Genomic DNA, 21,720 nt, shown 5'->3' on the forward strand with positions numbered 1-21,720 from the left:
TTACAAATAAACGTCTCTCTCATCTTTGTGAGCCCAACAGCTTGCAGGCGGTACTGCAGATAGTAGACATTTCAAACAGCTACACATGACATGCTGCAAGTAATGACAAAATGGCTGACCTTCACACAAATAAAGCCTATACTTGCAGTCATCGCGAACCGTTGAACGGCTCTGCAAGGTGTTTGGGTGTGTGCTTTAATGAGCATTTTAAAAACTTTTCTTCTTCTTCTTCTTTTTTTTTTTTTTTACACATTTCTTGTTTATTCTGGTTTGTTAAAAAGAGGCGATCTAAAAAAAACAAAAAACTATTTGAGCTTGCATGCATGGACAGACGACTCCTCCCACGGGTCATCAAGCTCCCATCCCCCATCCCCCTCAAGTCCCCCACCCCCTCTGGCATGCGATCCTTCCCCGTTAATAATATTTGAGTGACTGTTTAAGAAAATAAATAGAAGCAAAAACACAAAGAACATAATTCTCATATGATTTTCATGACATTCAGTTTTACTGAAGGTTCTTAAACATGCACTAGTAGTGCAGGAAACAGCTAGTGCGATGCATGTTTGAGAACCGAACTGTATTCTGATTCTCTAGCGGTTTTACTGCGGCATTTGTGTAGCATTATTATTAAGCTATAGTGCCGCAAGTTAAGAATGCAGCGCGAAACGTGACCGGTACTCCAATTCCTGAACGAATGATTATTTTGAATCGATTCATTCTAGTGAATCAACAAATACATCACAATATACAGCACAGGGCTGCATGTGGGCTCACACGATGCCATTGTGGGGGGAAATTTACTCTTATGAACCGGTTCTTTTAGGTGAATATAGATCAATCGGAGCGGTAACTCACTGAAATAACTCACGCTAATGATTTTCATCCCCGATTCGAATTAAACCAAAAACTATGCCGCAACACTTGTGGGTAAATCATACTGACTGGCTGTTCATGACAACTCTTAGTTTTCATGTAACTCACATATATTGATGCAGTTCAGAAAATTATATGGCCAGGGTTTGTGTAAGACCAAAACTCGAGCTTGGTTGTTGACAGGCGTTGTAACGGTATGCAATGTAAAAAAATAGTTCAGTTGTTAAAAATACTCATTTTTGTTGATCGTTTCGAAATACATTTCTAATACATCATTTGCTAATATCCTGTCCACTTTGACACAATGTCGAACCCAAACAAAATTCATGTGTGGGATGAGAACACGGTTGAACCAGTGAGAAATCGAGATTCCCATAACAATCTGCTTATGGATTTTAAACTATGTAAAATGTACCAACGGACATTCAACATTGAACACGCGTTTCTGAAAACGTTCGAGGGACGGTAGGAGGAGCTTATTTCGATTCTCACGTTGTCCCGCGAAAAGCATGTTTCCTCCCCCTGTTGTTGTACCGTTGGAGAGGAGAAGAGAGCGCGAATCTCCAAGCAAACTACACTGTTGAGTTGCTGTCAGCCTGCTCACACTGTAGCCTACAGTCAGTCACCTTGTGCTGCTGCCTGTGTGACTGTATGCGATTCCGTTGCGTGACGATAAAGACGTTACCAACCGAATCCGCGTTTGCTGATGTTCTGTTTTTAAACGTATACAATACGACACACAGACCGTCGTGGTAACGAATTTTTGGAGGTACCGGTTGTATGCGCTCCGACTGATCAAAACACTGGGTGAGTTTTCACACTTGGTTCTGCAAAATGAATTGTTTGTCACTACGTTTGTCTGAGAACATTTGTAACTTAATATACATTTATTTTCATTAATGTATTATTTATGTAATTTATGTTATCTTGAATTTGGGTTATGTTTATTTGTAAACTGTTACGTGATTTTACCTGTCACTAATTGCACATCAGGTGTAAACTCATTTAGAAACTCAGTTTAAATAATAATTTAAAAAACTCAAAACAATTTAGACTATCTGCTAGCCTATTTATGTTAAATTTATAAAGTGAAATTTAAGTGAGTATCTTTATTGTTTTGTTTCCCAAAGTGATTACTACAATTTGATTTCTTCTAAACCTGGAAAAATCACTTATGTACCAAAAGATATAAAAGCTGCACATGTATATAGCCTACCATTTAATGTTTTTATGTTGGCTGACTGATATTAGTGTGAATGTAGCATTGTTTGCAGAAGTTTTGTGTTACTGATGTCATTGTAGAAAAATATTCATTTTTGTCAGCCATGATGATTTATTCTCTGAGAGAAAGTGTCCAATAAGTAGTATTTGGATGGTCATGTGATCTCAATATATCAGCTCCCCTGTGGTGACCCCCTCTATGTAAAGTAAAAAAAAGCTGTAATTAGGCTGTGTGTCCACCAATGCATTTTTTCGTGAGGCTAGCAGATTTTTCCAATTGTTTTCAATGGGAGCTCCGCGTTTTTAAAACACCAACAGCGTGATGAGGCACTTAGGCCGTGTGTCCACTAAAGCGTTTTTAGCCAGCTGAAAACGCTAGGCGCTCTGCTGAAAACGCTTAGCTATGAGCTCTTGAGAGCGTTTTGGCAGCGCAGCATTTTTTTCAGTTGAGACGCTTTGCTTGTTATGATACAGAATATCCGCGAAAGTGTTACTAATCTCATTTCACACATATTTTGTTTCTGTGTTGATTCTGTATATGTCGATACAATGTAACGTATTTTCTCTGGCTCGATTTAAATTATTTTGTTCCGTTATTATGCTTGTTGTCATCTGTTGACATTGTACAAGCAGAATGTGGCGGTTGGTCGTTGTGGTATTAGTCCCGCCCCTCCTCCACTGTGATTGGATGGCTGGGTAAAAAGTGACAGTGATGAGTGCTGCGTTTTACCCAAAGTTGAACATTCTTCTAGGTCCGACTAGATTCTAGGTTCTAGATTCTAGGTCCGACTCTGCCCAGGAAACTGTCGAACTGCTCCCTACTGAGCCGAAAGTACACCCGGAACCGGTTGCTGTGGAAACGGAGCTCCTTTGCAAGCCTGAATTCTCCAAACTGTTCTCTGGACCTGAGGGTTTCATGCACCCACAACATCTTCTTCCTTGCTGCTCTCTTTCTTTTTCTCATTAGCTGGACTAGTGCTATCGCTCACTTCTTAGCATGGGACAGATACATAGTTTGCTGCTGACCGAAAGGAGGAACAACAATCAAAATAACTTGACGTATAGAACTCCCGCTAAAAGTTTTGAAAACTCCCTACTTTGCTCTGGCCAACGTAGGGTACCGTAGCGCAAATCGCTTTGTATCTGAAGGGCTACACTGAACTGCGGAAAAACGCGGTACTCCCATTAAAAACAATTGGAAAAATACGCCAGCCGCGTGATAAAACGATTTGGTGGACACAGGGCCTTAGCGTCGATTTCACGATGAGCGAGTGTTTTACTGGCCGCCGAGAGAGAACGAAGCACTCATCACTGTCACTTTTTACCCAGCCGTCCAATCAGAGTGGAGGAGGGAAAGGACAAATACCACACCGACCGTCCGCCACATCCTGCTTGTACAACGGCAACAGATGACAACAAGCATAATAATGGAACAAAATAATTTAAAACAAAAGCAAATACTTTACATTGTATTGACATTTTTATATAGAAACAACACGGAAACAGACTATCTGTGTAATAGATACTACTAACACTTCCGAGGTTATTCTTTGCAAGAAAAGCATCTCGACCGAAAAGAAAACGGTGCGCTGACGAAGTGCTCTGAAGCGCCAACAGCTAGGCGTTTGCAGCTGGTTAAAAATGCTTTGGTGGACACACGGTTTTATATTTAGGTTTTTATACAACATTTAAGTGGGAGTTTTTTTTGCCACTAGTATTGTGGCTCAAACGGGTTTTCCTCTACACAACCCCACCCTAAACTTATGCCATTGGTTGAGCCAGTGCTATGTGAGGCTGGTTGGTATTCTCAAAACAACAATGCTTTTAATGCCACAGTGCTTCGCTATATCCACCTTATTACTATTATAGTAGTAAGCGAATTTCTGTGAATGTGCAAGACTTCCGATTCATTAGCCACTATAGGTAAATAACTAGAATAACAAAGTGCAGTAAACGTTTTTATTTCGTTTGCAGTCATTGTCTAATTATACCATGGTCTGTCTGAATACTAAATTCTGATTGGCTGGAAGGTATACAATAAAACTGTTTAATGCACAGGTAGTTCCAAGTCATTTTAATCACCATTCTATATTAATGCACTGTTTTCATTGAAGCACACACACACACACGTCACTCATAGATCTTGCTGCGCACACACAGAAACATTCAGGAGCACAGAAACTTATCAACGCGGCCCCACAACATTTATTAATAAAAAAGCTTAGCTTCTGAATCGCTACATTATATTTTCTAGCAACGGTCAAATACTGCGCTGAAAGCATCAATAACAGCTTTAAGTGGTCAATGTTGGCAAATGACCATGGTATAAACAAGATAATCCATGGCTAGCTGTGCATTAAATTATTTAAATGCACTTTGTGGAGGCAACCATCGTTTAATGCAATTAGCCGTGGATTTTCCCTTATAACATTGCTGGGTATAACAGGTTGCATGTTTCATATCATTATAGAAAAACTCAAACAGAAGAAAATGATGCCATCATGCCAGCAATGCCAAGATCATAGGGAATGCATGAACTGATAAAAAATGAATACCATGAATGCAGTGTACCTCACTAAAAGCATTTGCCAATTTAGGTCAGAGGCCTTTAGATTACATACAAAAATGTTAATTCTGGAATGTTTTATATGGAAACAATACTATTGACAAAACAGGCTTGTTAAATATGATCAACAAATGGTGTCCCTTCTTTATTTTAAACACCCATATGCTAATTGTTTTATGAACATGAACTTTACAGATGCTTCTTTTGAAACCATAAGTATTTAATGGGAGAATCACAAACCTGTGCCTCAGATTTGTTTTCTATAATGATTCAGATTGATCACCGACTACTGCTTTGACCCAATTCAAACTTACTGCATTTATAGATAACATCTGGGTGGGAAGGGAACATATTGTCAGTAAATAAAAAGTCAATGTATTCTTCATTTTTTTTGCACTAATTAGTTTGTCCACAAGTTGCCCATGGTTGTTGTTTTACAGTATGCTTTTGTGAAGGTTTTTTTTTTTAGAGAGAAAGGGTAGACACTAATTGTTTTTTTAAACTTTCTATTCAACTGCCTGTGTTCACGCATGCTATAAAATGGAGTAGTCTTTGACAGGCTTTGTGTTTGTACGTGTAAAAGAACCGTGGACTGAACACTAACTTATAAAGTGATTTGGATCACTTGAATCAGTAATGCCAGTTCAACTGATTCATTGCAAAGTTGATTTGTTTAGATATTTGTGCCTAGTACACAGACACCCTTTAGCTAGCTTTCATGAAATTAAATAAACAATAGCCTAGTATTGCAACCATTCTGAGTCTGACACACTTTACAACCTTTGTTTAATGTAGCATTCTATGAGATTATGGGCATAATCCATGATGTAAGTGAACTTGTTAGATCACTCCATCTGAGGGACACACTGGGGTCTTCTTATGCCACTGTTTGAAGATTTGACTACCGTAAAGACAACTGACATGTTGTGGCCAGTTTTGGCATGTGGCCTACACCTTTTATGCATTGCTTAAGAACATGGTGCACCGTTGTCTTAAAATTTCATTGAGGTTGATCATCGAGTTAGTAGAATGTGGGTTTTGGAAGCCGGTGACAAACTTTGTCTCACTAGTAACAGTACATTACTGGGCTGGGAACGTTGTGTGGACTAGAAGACAGTAGAATGGTCTGCTGAATCATGTTACCAGGGATTGGAGCTGACGGCAGTTAATTCATCTTGTCAGATTGGAACAGATCCATTAGCTATAAGAGATTTTAGGCAAAACTTTGCTTATCATCAACAATTGTTGGTGTCAACCATTCTCTTTGTGCTGCCTTGCCCAATAACAAAGATGGTCCAGGCCTAGTTGAAGGTGCATTCACTTGAGTTCAGAACCCTGAACATGAGCCCTGCGGAGCAACATTGAGATATAGGCCTAGTTGTGCAATCAAGCTATTGATTGAGCTATTGATTCACCACCAGAGAATAAAGGCGTTTTCACACCTGGCTCGTTTGGAGTTTGTTTCGGAACCTTGTGCGTTTTCTCCCTTAGTTCAGTTCGTTTAGGCATATCAACGCGGCAATCGTGCTCAGATCCACACCAAAGCAATTGCTCCGAGATCGCCAGGTCTTGGTCTGATTGAATATGAACTCTGGGGTTGTTCGTTTGAGATGAGAAAGCAATATGACCCAACAGACCAATGGACCAACGAACCAAGTGGCATCATAATTCTTAATGGGAAATGTGTTCTATAAAAATCAGCTGTGTCTGATTCTGTGAGTAAGCATAGCTATTAGCCTAGTTATCGCAACTGAAAACCAAAGAACACCTCTTCATCTTGAAGTGGTTGCGTGTCACGATAGCTACAGATAAAGGCAATAAGCTCTTGTCAATCTTATCAAAAACATGTCAATCTTTCTTGATGGATGATGCAGAGAAAACTCTGCCCATTAAGAGGACAGTTTTTATCACACGTGACTTGCATAAATACTTTTGGTACGCTTTGGAATGTTGCCTTGTGAAAGCGAACCGAACCAAGAAGAAAATGCAACATTGTAACAAATTAAGTCCCTGTTTTGGAACAAAGCAAACAATCTACAGATCAGAAAACAATAGCTGTTGGGACGCAAGAATCAGTCGTTTCATCTCGTACAGCGTGTCATTGTGAACGAAAACCGACGCTGTGTCTGCGACACTTAAATACAGAAAGACTAGCATGTTTAATAATTTTTTCGGTCCTCCATGCTGGGTTCTGTCACATCAGTTACATTGACCAATAGGAGCACAGAAGCTATTCCGTACATAGCTTTTAAACATGGCGAAATGAAAGACAGACGGTGGTATTGGTGCTGCTAGGTGGAATTATGCAATAAAGGAAAGGTTCCTGGAGCTATAACAAATACTCCTGCCTATATGATGTTTCCTGGAGGGACTACCACGCCCGAGTGAAAAAAGATAAATGCTGTTGAATGATTGCGTAGGCAACTCGGTGAGTACTGGAATTAGCATTAGGCTAGTACAACCACTGTTTGTTTACGCTCTTGTGAAGTCAGTCACTAGTTCCGCCTTCTTGATGACATCCCCGCACGTTGTTAAAATGGCTAGAGATGATTGGTTGGAAAGCAACATGTAGTCTGACATGTTGCTTGTCTGTCACGACAAGAATTTAAGGGCCTAAATTTAAGGGTCAAAATCGCATAATCTGACAGTGACTCTCGTAACAGTAGTCTGAAAGTCGCATACACTACTCAAATACTTTGCCATACACACTTATGAATGTGTATTAAATGTAATCCGGACTTATTATATTCACCTTGTTGTCATTGTCATGTGACCAACTACCGTCAGTTGTGTCACTTCACTGCTATTCACAAATCCTGTTCTGTGGCTTCATGGGATAGTAAAGTGCTCATTGGATGCTCACTTCAGATATCTCTGGGTATTTGTCGCCTACTTACATTTTACGAATTCTGTGAATTCGGACATAATACTTGTTCACATACTGTTTTCCCCCTACTATGTAGTAGGGAAGTATGTGATTTTTGATTCAAGTTATTGACAGCCATTGAAAATATTCAGAATGCTTGATCTTCTAATAACATCTGCATCTTGTGGACGTCATGTGCCACCAAGTAGCAGTGGCTGAGTTGTCCTACTTCCCCTGTCTGTGTACTCATTCCACAGTTTTAAGTTGCTTTCATCTTATAACAGTAAAGCAATATATTCTTTTTCTACTCTGGGGTAATAGTCTGTTCTTTTAATACATTATTAAACTACGCAATTTTTTTTTTTTTTTTTTCACCCCTTAAGATCTCTTAAATGGTACAGCCCTTTCTGTCAGTAATTTTCCACTCACCCATTGACATTCACTGTGGGGGAGGGGAACGGCTGTGCTTGCTTGAATCACAGAGTAGCTGTGCTGTTGTATTATGCGTTTCTCGGTGTGTTTTCCACTTCTTTGCCATGTGATAGTCGTAGACAAATAGTTTGTTCACTGACGTCAGGTCTGAGTGTACTTTATTAAAGTGCAATTAAAGATGCAAGCTTTGCAGTGGCAAGTACAACGTGTTTAACTTGCGTTTCCATGAGTACATGGTTCAGTTTTCTTGTCCCTTTTAAGCTCTGTTTGGGTGCTGTTATATCACAGGTCGTGGTTGTACAATATATTGAGATGTGTTATTTCTTCCTTTTTTAAATAATTTTATCAAAACAAACTCAAAAAGGGAAAAGAGAGAGCTTCTCATTTCCTGAGTAAAGAAAATAGGACAGAACTGAAACCGGGCTGATTCCATGTCGCTAGCTATTAGTGCCACATGAATGTTGTGTTTTTTATTTGTACATCAGTCAAACTACATAAACTAGCCCATTTCATGCATAAAGCGATTAAACAAATTTAAGAGGTTTCATGATTATTAATACGGTTGTCGATTATTAATAGTCAATTCGAAAAAGGTTTTAAAGTTTAGTCTTTAATCTCCAAAAACTGTGTCTTAAAAGACTGAAATTTTCCCATCAAAATAAATATTTGATAAAAAATAGGGTAAGGGAATGGAAGGAGAAGGAGAGCTGCTCACATCCTGAGTGTAGAGAACAGGACAGAACTGGTTGAAACCGGTTGTTTGCACAGCTTTACTTCCTGAATGTACAGCGGCACTGTGAACAACAATGATTTCAGGTCACTAGCTATTAGTGCCGTAATGATACCGTGATATTAATAGTACAAATTTTAAGCGATAAAACTATTTTGTGTTTTAGGAGATTTTACGATTTTTCATGATGTGTCGTTTAGTGACGGATTAGTTTAAGAAATGTTTTACATTTTTAAGGTAATAGAAGAACATATAATGAAATAATGACATACCAACAAAGAAAAGAGATACATTTTGAATTGGTGTAAATAAATCACCTGATCTAATTTTTCAGCTTCTCAAGGTAGCTGATGAAGATTAATTTTACATTGATTGTTTTGCAGTAGGCTATACCATGAGCCTCTGTAAACAGAATAGTTGTTTGTGCTGTTGGTCTCATATCAAGAAGGCATGATTTACTATTTTTATCTTCAACATACACTAATCGTACTAATTGATAATTGTGGTATATGATCATGCATGTTATAGATCAGGGTGAATTTAGCTTTAGAGTGGCCACACATTAGTCACATTAAGGAATTGAAATTTGTCATCATTTAATCATTCCTAAATTGTATAACAGGAGGGTGAGTACATGATGGCAAGTTTCCTTTTTGGGTGAGCTATGTTTCTTTCAACCAGGCTATGTGCTAACAACCAATTTAAGAGCCCATTTACAATAATTTAAGGTAGCTAACAGTCTTGTCAGCTTTTTAAACCAGCAGAGTACAATGAAAATGTTAGTGTTTTGACACATTCAAAGTCATGCTTCCAAATTTTTTTTGAACAGTGCTGTGGGGGGAATTATGTTTGTTCATCTGTGTTGCTGCACATCTGTAAGTCTGTGTGCATTTGATGCGCTTTTTGTGAACCCACTACACACACATTATGGCACTGAACTGACAGCATGAATCCAATACTGGCCCATAGGGTAGGTGACAAACTCGTCAACGTATCATCTTTTGTTTAAATTCCATATAATAAGTGTAAAAATGTACTGCTCATACTATGTAGTAGGAGGCTCAACACCAAATATTGACTTCATTATACAAGCCATTATATAATATTGGTATCTCAATATTAAATCAAGACCATACTAACAGACGACAGGTAGAACGTTGAATATGCATGATAGATTTGAATCATGTAACACATTAGCCATTATTAGATTAACGAAATTCAATTATTTGATTCAGTAATGAATTTAAAAAGTGAAAATTTAGGTGGAAAACTCTATTGCGCTTAAAAAAGTGCCATGATGAAACATTACCAGGTTATACAACACCTAAAATCCTCTGCAAAGCAAATTGTACAGCCTTGTTTCTGTCACCCCTCCCCCACACTTATATATCACGTGTTGGCTCATGATTGAGTTCTCCTGGCTTGCTTAATTAAAATGGCGTATACATAAACATTGTTACAAGATTAGTACGTTTGTGCATAAATATCAGGATTTAAAATGGTCAACAGGACTTTGACAAAACTGATTCAAAATGCTGCAGCTTTTTGTTCTCATTAACCATGACATGTGGTGTGGACACTCCCCTATGCACATCCACATAATGGTATAGTCCACCCTTGCCTCTGGTTTTTCCACTTCATCTCTTTTTTTTTATTAGGGGTGCCTTTTACTATTCATATATTTAACAACCAACGAGCTTTTTGCAATTGTAAATTTAGTCGTAACTAAAGGTTTTGTGTGGGAACAGGTTTATTTTCTCTACAAAAGTGTTATTTTATCTTTGTGTAATCTGCTCTCACCATTTATTAAAGGTTGCTGACCTAATTAAGCCCTGGTTTGATATGAATTTATTTAATCGTACTTAATGTTTCTCTACAGTATTGGTTGACAGAGTAATGACTTTGTACTTGAGCGATGTGCCTTGGGTACTCAGCTGCTTTCCAATGCTCATCTGCATATTTGCATTCCTGTGACCTTTGCATCGTTAGCGCTATGCTATGCTAGTTAAGCTACAGGAATTCTGAAGCAATGTCATATAGCTCTACTGTCATTTATACTGGAAACATTTGTGCACCAAATGGGTTGGTTTTTGGCAATCTGTTTTTCCAACCAGACTATGTGTTAACAACCAATTTAAGAGCCCATTTACAATAATTTAAGGACTTGTCAGCTTTTTAAACCAGCAGCGTACAATGAAAACGTTAATGTTTTGACATATTCAAACTCATGCTTCCAAAAAAATATTAATAGTGCTGTGAGGGGAATAATGCCTGTTCGTCTGTGCTGCTGCACATCTGTAAGTCTGTGTGCATTTGATGTGGTTTTTGTGAACCCACTACACACACATTATGGCAGTGAACTGACAGCATGAATCCAATACTGGCCCATAGGGTAGGTGACAAACTCGTCAACTGCGCCAATGTATTTTTTTTTTTTTTTCACCACCAGTGGCACCAAATGGAATTGCAAAATAATGACAAAACGGCTTTGCCAAAAACTTTTACCACCCTTCCTGCCCTACTCCGTCATTATTTGTGCAAACAGGTAATCTTGCCCCTAACATGCCATATATTTAGTTGGAATTTTTTTTTCTCAATATATTAAAATATATCCAATTTGTGACTTAAGTATAACCTACACCTTTGTCTCTTGAGTCCAGTTTTCAATATGCACATTAATTGCATGCAATGTTTCTGTGCTTCGATATTGGCAGTAAACCTATAACCATGCATGGAACCAAATCATGATTTATTATTGTACTTATTTTTTTTTTTTCTCATTCATTGTTATTGATGGTTTTGTTTTAATATCTAGTAGGCAGTTTCTAGAAAGTGGAGGTTTCTTTTCTCTCGCACTCTGTCCTCTGAGAAGATATCAGATTCCTGTTTCTTTGCCCACTTTCTGTCTTCATGCTAGGTGTAAATTAGATCCTAGTATAAAAATAAGCATAACTAATCTACGAAAATTAGGGCTAAACTGTCAGCTCTTCATGTCTCATTCTCATTTTATCATCAATCCCAGGACTTGATTATTTATTTTGCGACAATGACCGTTTGATTGTACAAACAGGATTCTTTCCAGCTTTCGTCAACAAAGCATTTTTCACTTTCAGGTGTTATCATACAACTTTAAGTTACTTGTTACATAAGCACTAAACGGACACAAATGTTACACAATCTCTCTTCACAGTCATATCATTACTTGGCTGTTGTCTGTTCTGCTGGAACTACAGGAGAAGGTAAGGGAGTAGGATACTGTTTTTACCATTCTCAATCAATGAAAACTAAACGACTGTGTCGTTTAATGCTGTTTCCTGCGCCTGGCTTCCTCTGCCGATACACGATAGAGTGTCTCCCCCTCTCAATTCTTATAATGGTATGGTCCGTACTCTCCAGTAATTTTCCATTCCCTGCTCTGCCTGCTACTTGGTAGCAAGAGGGTGGAGCTACACTGCAGTGTGACTGTTTCTCCAGAACTAGTTTCAGGTAGTTTGATATTTTGCGTAGACTTATTACGCTATTTTGAACAGTTCTCTGTTTAAACGTTTTTTTTTTCAGAGTATGTCCAGTTTAAACCCCCGTTTAAAGGGTTCATGTCTTGAGGAATCAAATTTACATTGATATTGTGGCATAAGGGGTCATTGTACACAGTGAAATTACAGAACCTCAAGACTTGCTCATGGTCCAAATAGAGCATCTAATTATTTCACTCTGCAGTAACGACTTGTTTTAAAGAGGTCACATTGTGATGTCAGGATGTGGTGTTCATTTGAATGACCCCACCCCTGCAACAAGCGTAATAGTCTTGGTGAATTGATAAAGAGAGCAGTTGAGGTAATCCATCACTGATAGGGCAGCAATTGGTAATGTATTTAGCTTTTTCCCCAGACATTGCGGTGTTCCTGGTTGTAGGGCTGCTCGATTATGGAAAAAATCATAATCACGATTATTTTGGTCAGTATTGAAATCACGATTATGTAACGCGATTATTTCACATGACTTTGGGAACGTGTTGCATTTATTAAAAAGACACGGTAACACTTTACAATAATGTTAATTCGTTAACATTAGTTAATGTATTAACTAACATGAACTAACAATGAGAAATACATTTGTTACAGTATTTATTCATCTTTTTTAATGTTAGTTAATAAAAATACAGCTGTTCATTGTTTGTTTATGTTAAGTTTACAGTGCATTAACTAATGTTAACAAATACAACCTTTCATTTTAATAACGTATTAGTAAGTGGTGAAATTAATATTAACTAAGATTAGTAAATGCTGTAGAAGTATTGTTCATTATTGTTAACTAATGCTAATTAATGAACCTTATTGTAAAGTGTTACCAAAGACACCTTTCAACAATTCTTAAAAAATCGAAATTTGAACATTGATTGTACTTTTGAACTATTAAAATAAATAATATAGTATTTTAATATATTCCCGCAGGTCTACCACTTATAGCCTAATGCGGGAAATTCCCCCGCAAACATTGATTCACTTTAGCATGTAGATTGTATGAGTAGCCTAAATGAATCCACACAGATTATAAAATCAAATCAATAATTTAAAAACTTTCTCCAAGACGCAATTTCACAAACCGCGTTAGTGTTCAGCGGTGATGCGTCTTCTCTCTCTCTGTCTCTCAAAATGCGCTGGACAAGGCAAGCGTCGAAACTACACATTCGCGTTCAGGAGTCGGGACATGATGGAATTGTCACTTGTACAATCGGGCCAGCATTGCATCGTAACTAAAGTTGATCATTTTTACTTCGTTTTAAGTTTTATCAGTTTAAACATTCAAGCTGAGAGAGTTTATGGCATCGGGAGGGGCGGATGTGCGCGTGTCATTCAGAACACAAGACAAAATAAGAGCGTTCTTTCAAAACAGAACATGGCAAAATAATCGTTTTTTACTCGATTATACTATTTTGGTGATCGTTGGGAGCAAAAATCGAAATCGAAATCGAAATTCAATTAATTGCACAGCCCTACCTGGTTGTAGAAAAACTGCATCTTTGCATGGTTTTCCAAAGGATCCCAAAGTTAGGAATTTTTACGATGTGCCTGATTGTGTAAATGTGGCATTATTTGTTTGTTTGGCACATTTTACCATTGATTTGTTTGTAAAACACTCACAATATGTGGCAGGATTTGCAAAGTTACTTTCATTGAAAGATGGGACAGTACTATAATGAACCTGACTGTGATGACGGTAAGTAAACAATTTAATTGTAATGTATTGTTTTGTTAATATTTGTTTGAAAAGCAGGGTGTATTGCAATGCAAAGCATGTGTTATGTGTAATGCTTTGCTGATTATCACCTAAGTGCATAAACGGAGACCTGGAGACAGATTTATAAACTCTTAACGTTTGTAGCTAGTGTTAAGGGCCGTTCACACCAAGAACGATAACTATAAAGACAACTATATTAGCGTCCACACCAGCGGACGATATAGTTTTGTTTATTCTAAGTGCGTGCTTGTCTGTCACTTTAAATGCCCAAGCTCGTTACAGCAGGATGGATTCCGATTGGCTGTCAATGTTTTTATTGTTCATCAGCTGGATAAAATAATTCTGAAAGTGATTCCAACGATATCGTTTCTCTGTGCCATTATCGTTAAAGCTGTGGTGTGAACTCTGCTATTCTTTGATATTGAGAACGATTTTTAGAACTATATCTTTATTGTTATCTTCATAGTTATCGTCCTTGGTGTGAACGGGCCTTAAGTCTGTATTATTTTCAGGGTTGGCAGCTTTTTAGATGGTATAGCCGATAATTTATAGCCTATTATGTCTTTTGTAGACTTGGTGCCAATTTAGCACAGTTCTATCAGGAGTTTTGAAAACCGTTCTGTGCGTAATCGGGGAGACATTGATAATTTCCTTTGCAAAGATTTTAGCCAATTACAATCATGGATTTTTACATTTTAGTCTTAACGCACAAGTGGCCCAAAAATGAAACAATCAGTTGATGGGTCAGAGAAGGAGTAGAAAGTTTAGACAATTTTTTCAATAAACAAAGTGAACCCTTACTTGCTCAGCAAGGTTCTCTTCAAACTATCTACGATTACATGGATTCCTTTTGTTTCAGTTGGAATGAAATAATTCAAGAGTGATGAATTCGAACATAGTGTTTACATGAATGATAAATACAGTCATCGGGATGATGTGCGTTTTTATGTCTCAAGCTTCAAATTGGAACTGATATTCTGAGTTGTGCAATGTGCACACTGCATTCTATACAGAGGCACAGATGATGAGTGGAAAGAGAATTTTAGATTGCTATGCTGTATTACTACACTGCTACTGTTGCTCTATCATAACAGTTTTAGCCTCATAGAGAAGAATGGCCATAGTAGTCATTTAATAATGTCTGCTTTAGTGCCCTCAGTGGCAACACTGAGAATGCATTGCATATTTGCGCAACAACATTTTTGGTACAACAACTCCCTAAATGCAGTTTGCGTAGCTGTAAGTTTCACCTTAATTCAATCTTTTATGATTGTGTATATTTGCACTGTACTTCTGTTCTTATTTCGGTGAGCCTCACATTGAATTGCTGTCAGAATGAAGCTTTGCAATGCATGACCGGAAATGCTTAGAGGCAGCTGTTGAAACTGTCATACTGTTTTCGTTCTTAATTAGTTAGCAAGATTTTAGCAACAATAGTCATTACATTTTTCAGAGGATGCAAAAAACAAAAACAATCAGATTAGGTTGTGGGATGAACCTGCTTGAACGTTTGCTTTGGACATGCTGTGACCTGTCTTGAATCTGTATAACCTTGATGATGGAACGGTGTTAAAAGATAACTAGGCTGTTTTATAAGAAATATGCTAGATTATTTCAACCTGTAGACTAAATTAGACAACATTTGGGATCATGAAACTTTTTATGTTTATTTCTTCTCAATTTACTGAAACACTGCAATTTCAACTGTTTTCTTTGTCATCAGCCGAGCTGGTGGCCATTTTGTGTTATTGCAATGCAGAGTATGAAATGGCAGAATGGGGGAGGGGCTCTTAAAGAGACCTTGCTGGAGTCTGGCTCTCAGTGGTAGCTGTAGTGTGCATGCTTCACTGCTGTTGTGTCTGTTAGTTTCTGGTCATTCTAGAAGGAGTTTAAGCTGTAGTGCAAGAACATTTTTCCATTTCATGCACCTGTTTGACAATTTTGTGAGTTTTGAAATGCACAAGTGGCCCAAAATGGAATATTCAGTCAGAGAAGTAGTGGAAAAGGTAGGTTTAGACCCCCCTAAAAATAATAATATCTGAAACGCTTCCAACAATCATTTTCCGCAGAATAGATACGATGCCAGCTGCGCTTTCTCACTCACTCATCTCTCCGACAGCAAGTTGACACACAAACCTGCCTCCCCTCACTCATATAATTTGCTCCGAATGAATATTGTTGGTGTTACAGACTCGAATTTCGGTGTGGGATTGTGCGTATTGCGCATCATTTTACTCATACCCGCAGATTTTGTCTCACACACAAAGTGCGCGCGCATAAAGTCACCTCAATACTAAATTGAGTTATTTTTCACAGCTTGTAAAAACAGTCAAATATACACAAAATAATGTCAAAATGCCAGTCTTGGCAAGTTTTCACAAACACAGTGTTATATTTTAGGAGAACGTAAACAGTTGAGAAAGAAAACGCATGTGTAACAGTATAATGGATCTGTGCGTCAGGTCTTAAAGTGACAGCAGCCTAATATACCAGCTGCCAAATTATGAGATAATGTTAAAAACATATATGGAAGTTTTTCCCCATGGTATCGATTGTCAAAATTGTGGCCAGTGAAAATTCTGAGTGGCTAGTAACTTTGGAAAAACACTAGCCACAGTGGCTGGTGAGCAAAAAAGTAAATGTCAAGCCCTATCAAACTAGCTACGTTTACATGGACACCTTTTGTTTCAGTCGGAATGAAATCACAGATGATGAGTGGAAGGAGAATTTTAGATTGACACGATAAACATTTATATTCAACAAAATCACCAGCTCGTTCCGTGCGACATTGTCATTGCACGTGCGCAGAACATTCCAGTTTTGGTTTTTAATCTGATCAAATGTTTACATGTCCTGTCGAATGGAAAAATTAGAAAAGTTTTAAACCATTAGGCCAATTCATTCCCATTGACGTGGTTACATGTGACTTTTTATTCAGACTATGCTACTAGTCTGATTCAGGGCTCCAGACTAACTTTTTGCCTTGGTTGCACTGGTGCGCTTAACTTTTTTATTTAGGTGCACCAGCACAAAATTTGGGTGCACCCAAATTTTTCCTCGGCTCGCATCACTTTATCGCCACAATTTCAAGGTCACCTTTTTATCACGCTCAATATACATTCATATATATTATGTAAATGATTTTAAACAAGAATAAGGTGTAGGTTTTTATTTGAAGCACAATTATACTGTATATAAAAATAAAAATCTTTTTTTTTTTAAATAAATGTTTAAAGTGCTTCACTGAGCTGCCAAGCTAACTATTTTGAGTCTCTAGCTCAGGCGCGGTAGCCTCTACCTCTGTCTCTGAGTCGGATGCCATCTCCGACGAAGGACCAGGGCTTGGCATCTTACCAGGGACGAAGGGCTGGTGGCTGAAGTAGCCCCATGTCTGGGCTGTTGTCGGAGCATTGACCAGGGAGTAGGGTTTTAACGGTATTCCTACTCTTACCGATACTGCTTATCGATCCGGTACTTTAACTGTATTCTTATCGGTTATTTTTGTTTATATATATATATATATATATATATAAAAATAAATAAAAACAAAAAGAACCAATAAGAATACAGTTAAAGGTATAGCAGAGGATGTTTTACTTCCTGGTGGGTAGTCTAAACTATTGGTCCTCCTAATTGTCAATCATTCTAGTGAATCAATCAAACTTTTCAAAAAGTGGAGAGGGCGGGTCTTATCTAAAATTTGGAAAGATCCTCCGCTATACCTTTAAAGTACCGGATCGATAAGCAGTATCGGTAAGAGTAGGAATACCATATATATATATATATATATATATATATATATATATATATATATATATATATATATATATATATTAAACAAACAAAAGATAAACAATTAAACAAAGATACACATTATATAGGCCTACACAGTGCTTTAATTCCAGGAAGGTCTACTAACATTACTGTTCAGGTATGGTCTAAAAAGAAATTAATAAAGTAATCAAATGTAAAATAACACTGCATAATTTAGATTAATGCTTATTAAAGCTGATGTAATTCTTTCAAGAGCTGCCTGTAATTGATTTTTCTCTTGTTTGATTAGCAGTAATAGCGCAATCGTCAGCATGTTTATTAGACTGCGGCCCCTTTAAGACCGAGTGCAGATCTAATAGGCTACTGATGCACTATATTCTCCCAACTAATTCCATAACTACGTCCATTTAAGACATAAACTGTTTTTAGTGAATCTCCAAGCCGTGTACTTTTGTGTACATTTGATCGTTTAGACGCGCACATGAAACCCAAAGTATAATTTGATTGTCTCGGTCTGTTTCGGAGCGCGCGCCGCCTTGCGAACAACATGCAGCATATGCTCTCTTGCGCAGATTTTTGTGCTTTAAATAGCTTTTTTAATTATTTAACGCGTCCCGTAATTTAGCAACAGTAACTAGACTGCATTTTACAACAATCACCGATCGTGCTGATTCTGTCGTTAAGTTTGAGTTTTAGGGAGAAATGAGAGCGTAATGCTGCGAAGGGAAGAAGTTGCGCTAGGCAGAATGCGGCTATAGTTTTTAATGGTTTTACCTCAATATATTATTTTTTATAATCTTTGGAAGCCGAAATCTAAAATAAAATCAGACTAATATCACAGACCTTAAGTATAACCAGGCTACGTTTGAATGTTTAATTCTGTCCTCCGTCGCCACTCATTAAGCAGGGCTGTAGTGTTGTGCGAGCTGAGGAAGCGCGTGAGAGAAGAGTGTGAGTTCCCATGAGTGTGTGTGTGAGTTCCGTCAAAGGAGAACAAACGCTTAGTTCGTGGAGAGGCAGCGAATGCGAGGACGTTAGGTGGACCGGTGCGACCTAGGAAAAATTTTAGTCGCACTCTAGAGCCCTGTGATTTCAATTGAATTATTAGGGTTGATGTAAACGCAGCCACTGTTGCTCTAACATGACGGTATTAGCCTTCATTCTTAATTAGTAAGCAAGATTTCAGTAACAACAGTACACGTTCTTCAGGAGGAAGAAGCAAAAACAACACAATCAGATTAGGTTGTAGGATGAACCTTGAATGTTGGACATGCTGTGCCCTGTTTTGAGGTTGTATAACCTTGATGATGGAACGGTATTAAAGGATAACAATTTTGAAAAAGACAAATAAGACCATGGGTGACCTTGACCTGAGGAGAAAAAAACAAAACAGGCTTGATTATTTCAGTGTGTAGACTAAATTAGACAACTTTTGAGATCAAGACGCTTTTATGTTTGTTTCTTCTCACTTAATTTACAGAAATACTGCGATAGCAACTGTTTTCTTTGTCATCAGCCGAGCTGGTGGCCATTTTGTGTTATTGCAGTGCAGAGTATGAAATGGCAGAATGGGGGGAAGGGCTCTTAAAGAGACCTTGCTGGAGTCTGGCTCTCAGTGGTAGCTGTAGTGTGCATGCTTCACTGCTGTTCATGCCGTTTTTGAGAATTTTAAGCACTAGTGCATGAAAAATGTTCCATTTCCTGCACCTGTTTGACACTTTTGTGGGTTTTGAAAGTAATAACATTTTATGGCTCAGAATTAATTATTCTACAATTGTAAAATTGTACTATTGAATTGTAATCTGGTAGGTCAGATGGCTAGTTTTAGTATCTTTTAACAGAAACCTTCAACTTCTGACCGATACATGAGAGTTCTAGAACAACCAATAACTGAAGTAGTCTCAACTGGTTTCATCCTGTTTCAGCCGGTTATATCAGTGAATAGGTGGCTGAGCATACAATAGCATTGGAAAATGCGTCTGTTTCTATGCAAACTGTTTTTAACTAACGATGCTCTCTGTTTTAATATATCTTGGATTTCATGTTTGTCATGGATTAGATCCTAATGCTTCTGCTCCTCTGAAATTTAGAAAATGGTATATTCCACTTCCAGACATCTCTGTTTCTACTTAGTCATTTTTGTTCTCAGTCAGGACTGGGGTGGGGTTTAGGTTGTGTTAGCAGCAGTTTGATTTTGCAGCTATTTCTCTAAGCCATTCTATGAAATTATCCAGTTTAAGGAATCTATTGATTAGTATTTTGGAAGTCATTTAAGACGGTTGTGAACAATGCAGTTTTATTAAGCAGTAGCAAATATCAAAGGATTGACATTTATATAAATTAATTTAACTTTTATCGAAAGCAACTTAGAGTTCAGAGTAATGCCAATGTGATATTAGCAGTGCTGTACAACCACATTTTAAAAATATACCAGAATGTATATCAGGGCAGTTTTAAACATGAAGCTAAAGCTAGTGCAGAGGAATGAGAGCAACAAATGATGTACTATTTTTCTCTGTAACCTTAAAAACAGAATAATTCTGGCACCAGGCCTCAGTGTTTTCGTCAGATACTTATTTAGCAACAGCTTTAAAGGTGTCATATTTCTTGTTTTCCTTTTTCTTTAGTGTGTTAGCTTATGTAGCTGTTTGTGCAGTTGAGTTACAAATCTCAAAGTCGTAAACCCAAAGAGATATTCTTTGTAAAAGTTAAGGCTCAGCCATGCCTTCCTAAAACGCCTCATTCAAACACGTCCCCACAAATCTACGTCAGTGTGTGGGGGCAGAGTTTCATAACATCGCCCAAATGTATACGCAAAGAAAGAAGGTGTAACTTTTATTCTCGCTGTATTGTTGCCGCCATGTCGTGGAGACGCTGTGTTTTACGTTGCGAAAACCAAACTACTATGTTTGGCCTTCCAAAAGAGGACACCATTAGAAAATCATGGTTAAGCTTTATTTACAACACTGTTCCAGACCAGTACAACCCAAATATTCGACTGTGTGCGGAGCATTTTTCGGAGGACAATTTCCGGAACCTCGGAGAGTACAAGGCCAGCTGTGCAAAAAGGCTGATTCTAGTACATGGGGCAATTCCAACTTTGCAAGTACATTCTGGCGCTTCTGACTCACAGACACAGCATGTAAGTATGTTTTCATACTTTGATCATTTGCTACTGACTATTCAAACGTGAGTTTTGACCAGTATGGAGTAGCGCTTGAATGTCGTTTCTCAGTCAAAAATGCAGACATGGTTTTGTGTTTACATAGTGTTCTCACCCCCGTAGTGCGACGTGTAAAAAGACAGTATATGGCATTATAATCAGTAATTATGTCCCCAATGAAATAAAACCTTACCAATCTGATACGTTCTGGTCCAGTTCCGCTGGCAAAGTTGATCGATCAGCTTGGTCATCTGCATTTTCCGGATCAGATTCGGGCTCGAATTGATAAGGTAGTACCGACATTATCACCTGTCATTCTTGCTTTGGGAGCTGATGTTCCAAATATGGTAAGGGTCGGGACATTTCCGTCACACGCTTAAGGTATTCGGGCCAATCACAATGCACTGGATCGCTGACCAATCAGAGCACACCGTGCTTTTCAGAGCTTTGTAAAAATCAACGCGTTTCAGAAAGGCGGGGCATAGAGGAGCAACAATAATGTATGGTATGTGTAAAATAAGGACTTTTTTGAAACACATTGCATTACACCAAATACACCAAATAATGTTCTTTTTAGAACCATCATATGACCCCTTTAAGATCTGTGCACTTCGTTTTACACCTCAATGATATACACATTTTTATTAATTGTTGCGCATCATAACTGTCGTTATCTTAGGAATCACTTTCAGAATTATCTTTTTTTTTTTTCAGCTGATGAACGATAAAAACATGGACAGCCAATCAGAATCCAACAGACTTTAAAGTGCTTGAGCATTTAAAGCAGCAGATGACATAACTGCAGGCCGCTTATCATAAACAGAATGTTATGGTGTGGATGCTAGTCATCGTTCTTT

General features: G+C 37.9%; 1 protein-coding gene and 1 long non-coding RNA gene across 4 annotated transcripts in view; one reads left to right on the forward strand and one right to left on the reverse strand.

Moving 5' to 3' along the window:
• The first annotated feature begins 1,401 nt into the window (after nt 1–1,401).
• Nucleotides 1,402–21,720, forward strand: part of atf7ip (activating transcription factor 7 interacting protein) — a 43,371-nt gene continuing 23,052 nt past the window's right edge. The window contains exon 1 of one of the 3 annotated variants that reach the window (XM_082163580.1): nt 1,402–1,680. Coding sequence is in view for 2 of the 3 variants with exons in the window: in XM_082163577.1 (XP_082019703.1) it covers nt 20,561–20,842 (282 nt within the window). In the remaining variant the exon portion in view is untranslated. Of the gene's footprint in view, nt 1,681–13,726; nt 13,906–17,878; nt 20,843–21,720 lie in introns of those variants that run through there. The other 2 variants (XM_082163579.1, XM_082163577.1) reach the window with 2 other exon arrangements.
• On the reverse strand, nt 10,933–13,826 carry LOC309494307. The gene is made up of 2 exons (XR_014204288.1): nt 13,686–13,826; nt 10,933–12,590 (listed from the first exon to the last, which is right to left on the reverse strand). It is a non-coding gene; the product is annotated as an uncharacterized lncRNA (long non-coding RNA).

This window comes from Leuciscus leuciscus, assembly GCF_965113295.1.
Source record: "Leuciscus leuciscus genome assembly, chromosome: 3".
Classification (NCBI taxonomy): Eukaryota; Metazoa; Chordata; class Actinopteri; order Cypriniformes; family Leuciscidae; genus Leuciscus; species Leuciscus leuciscus.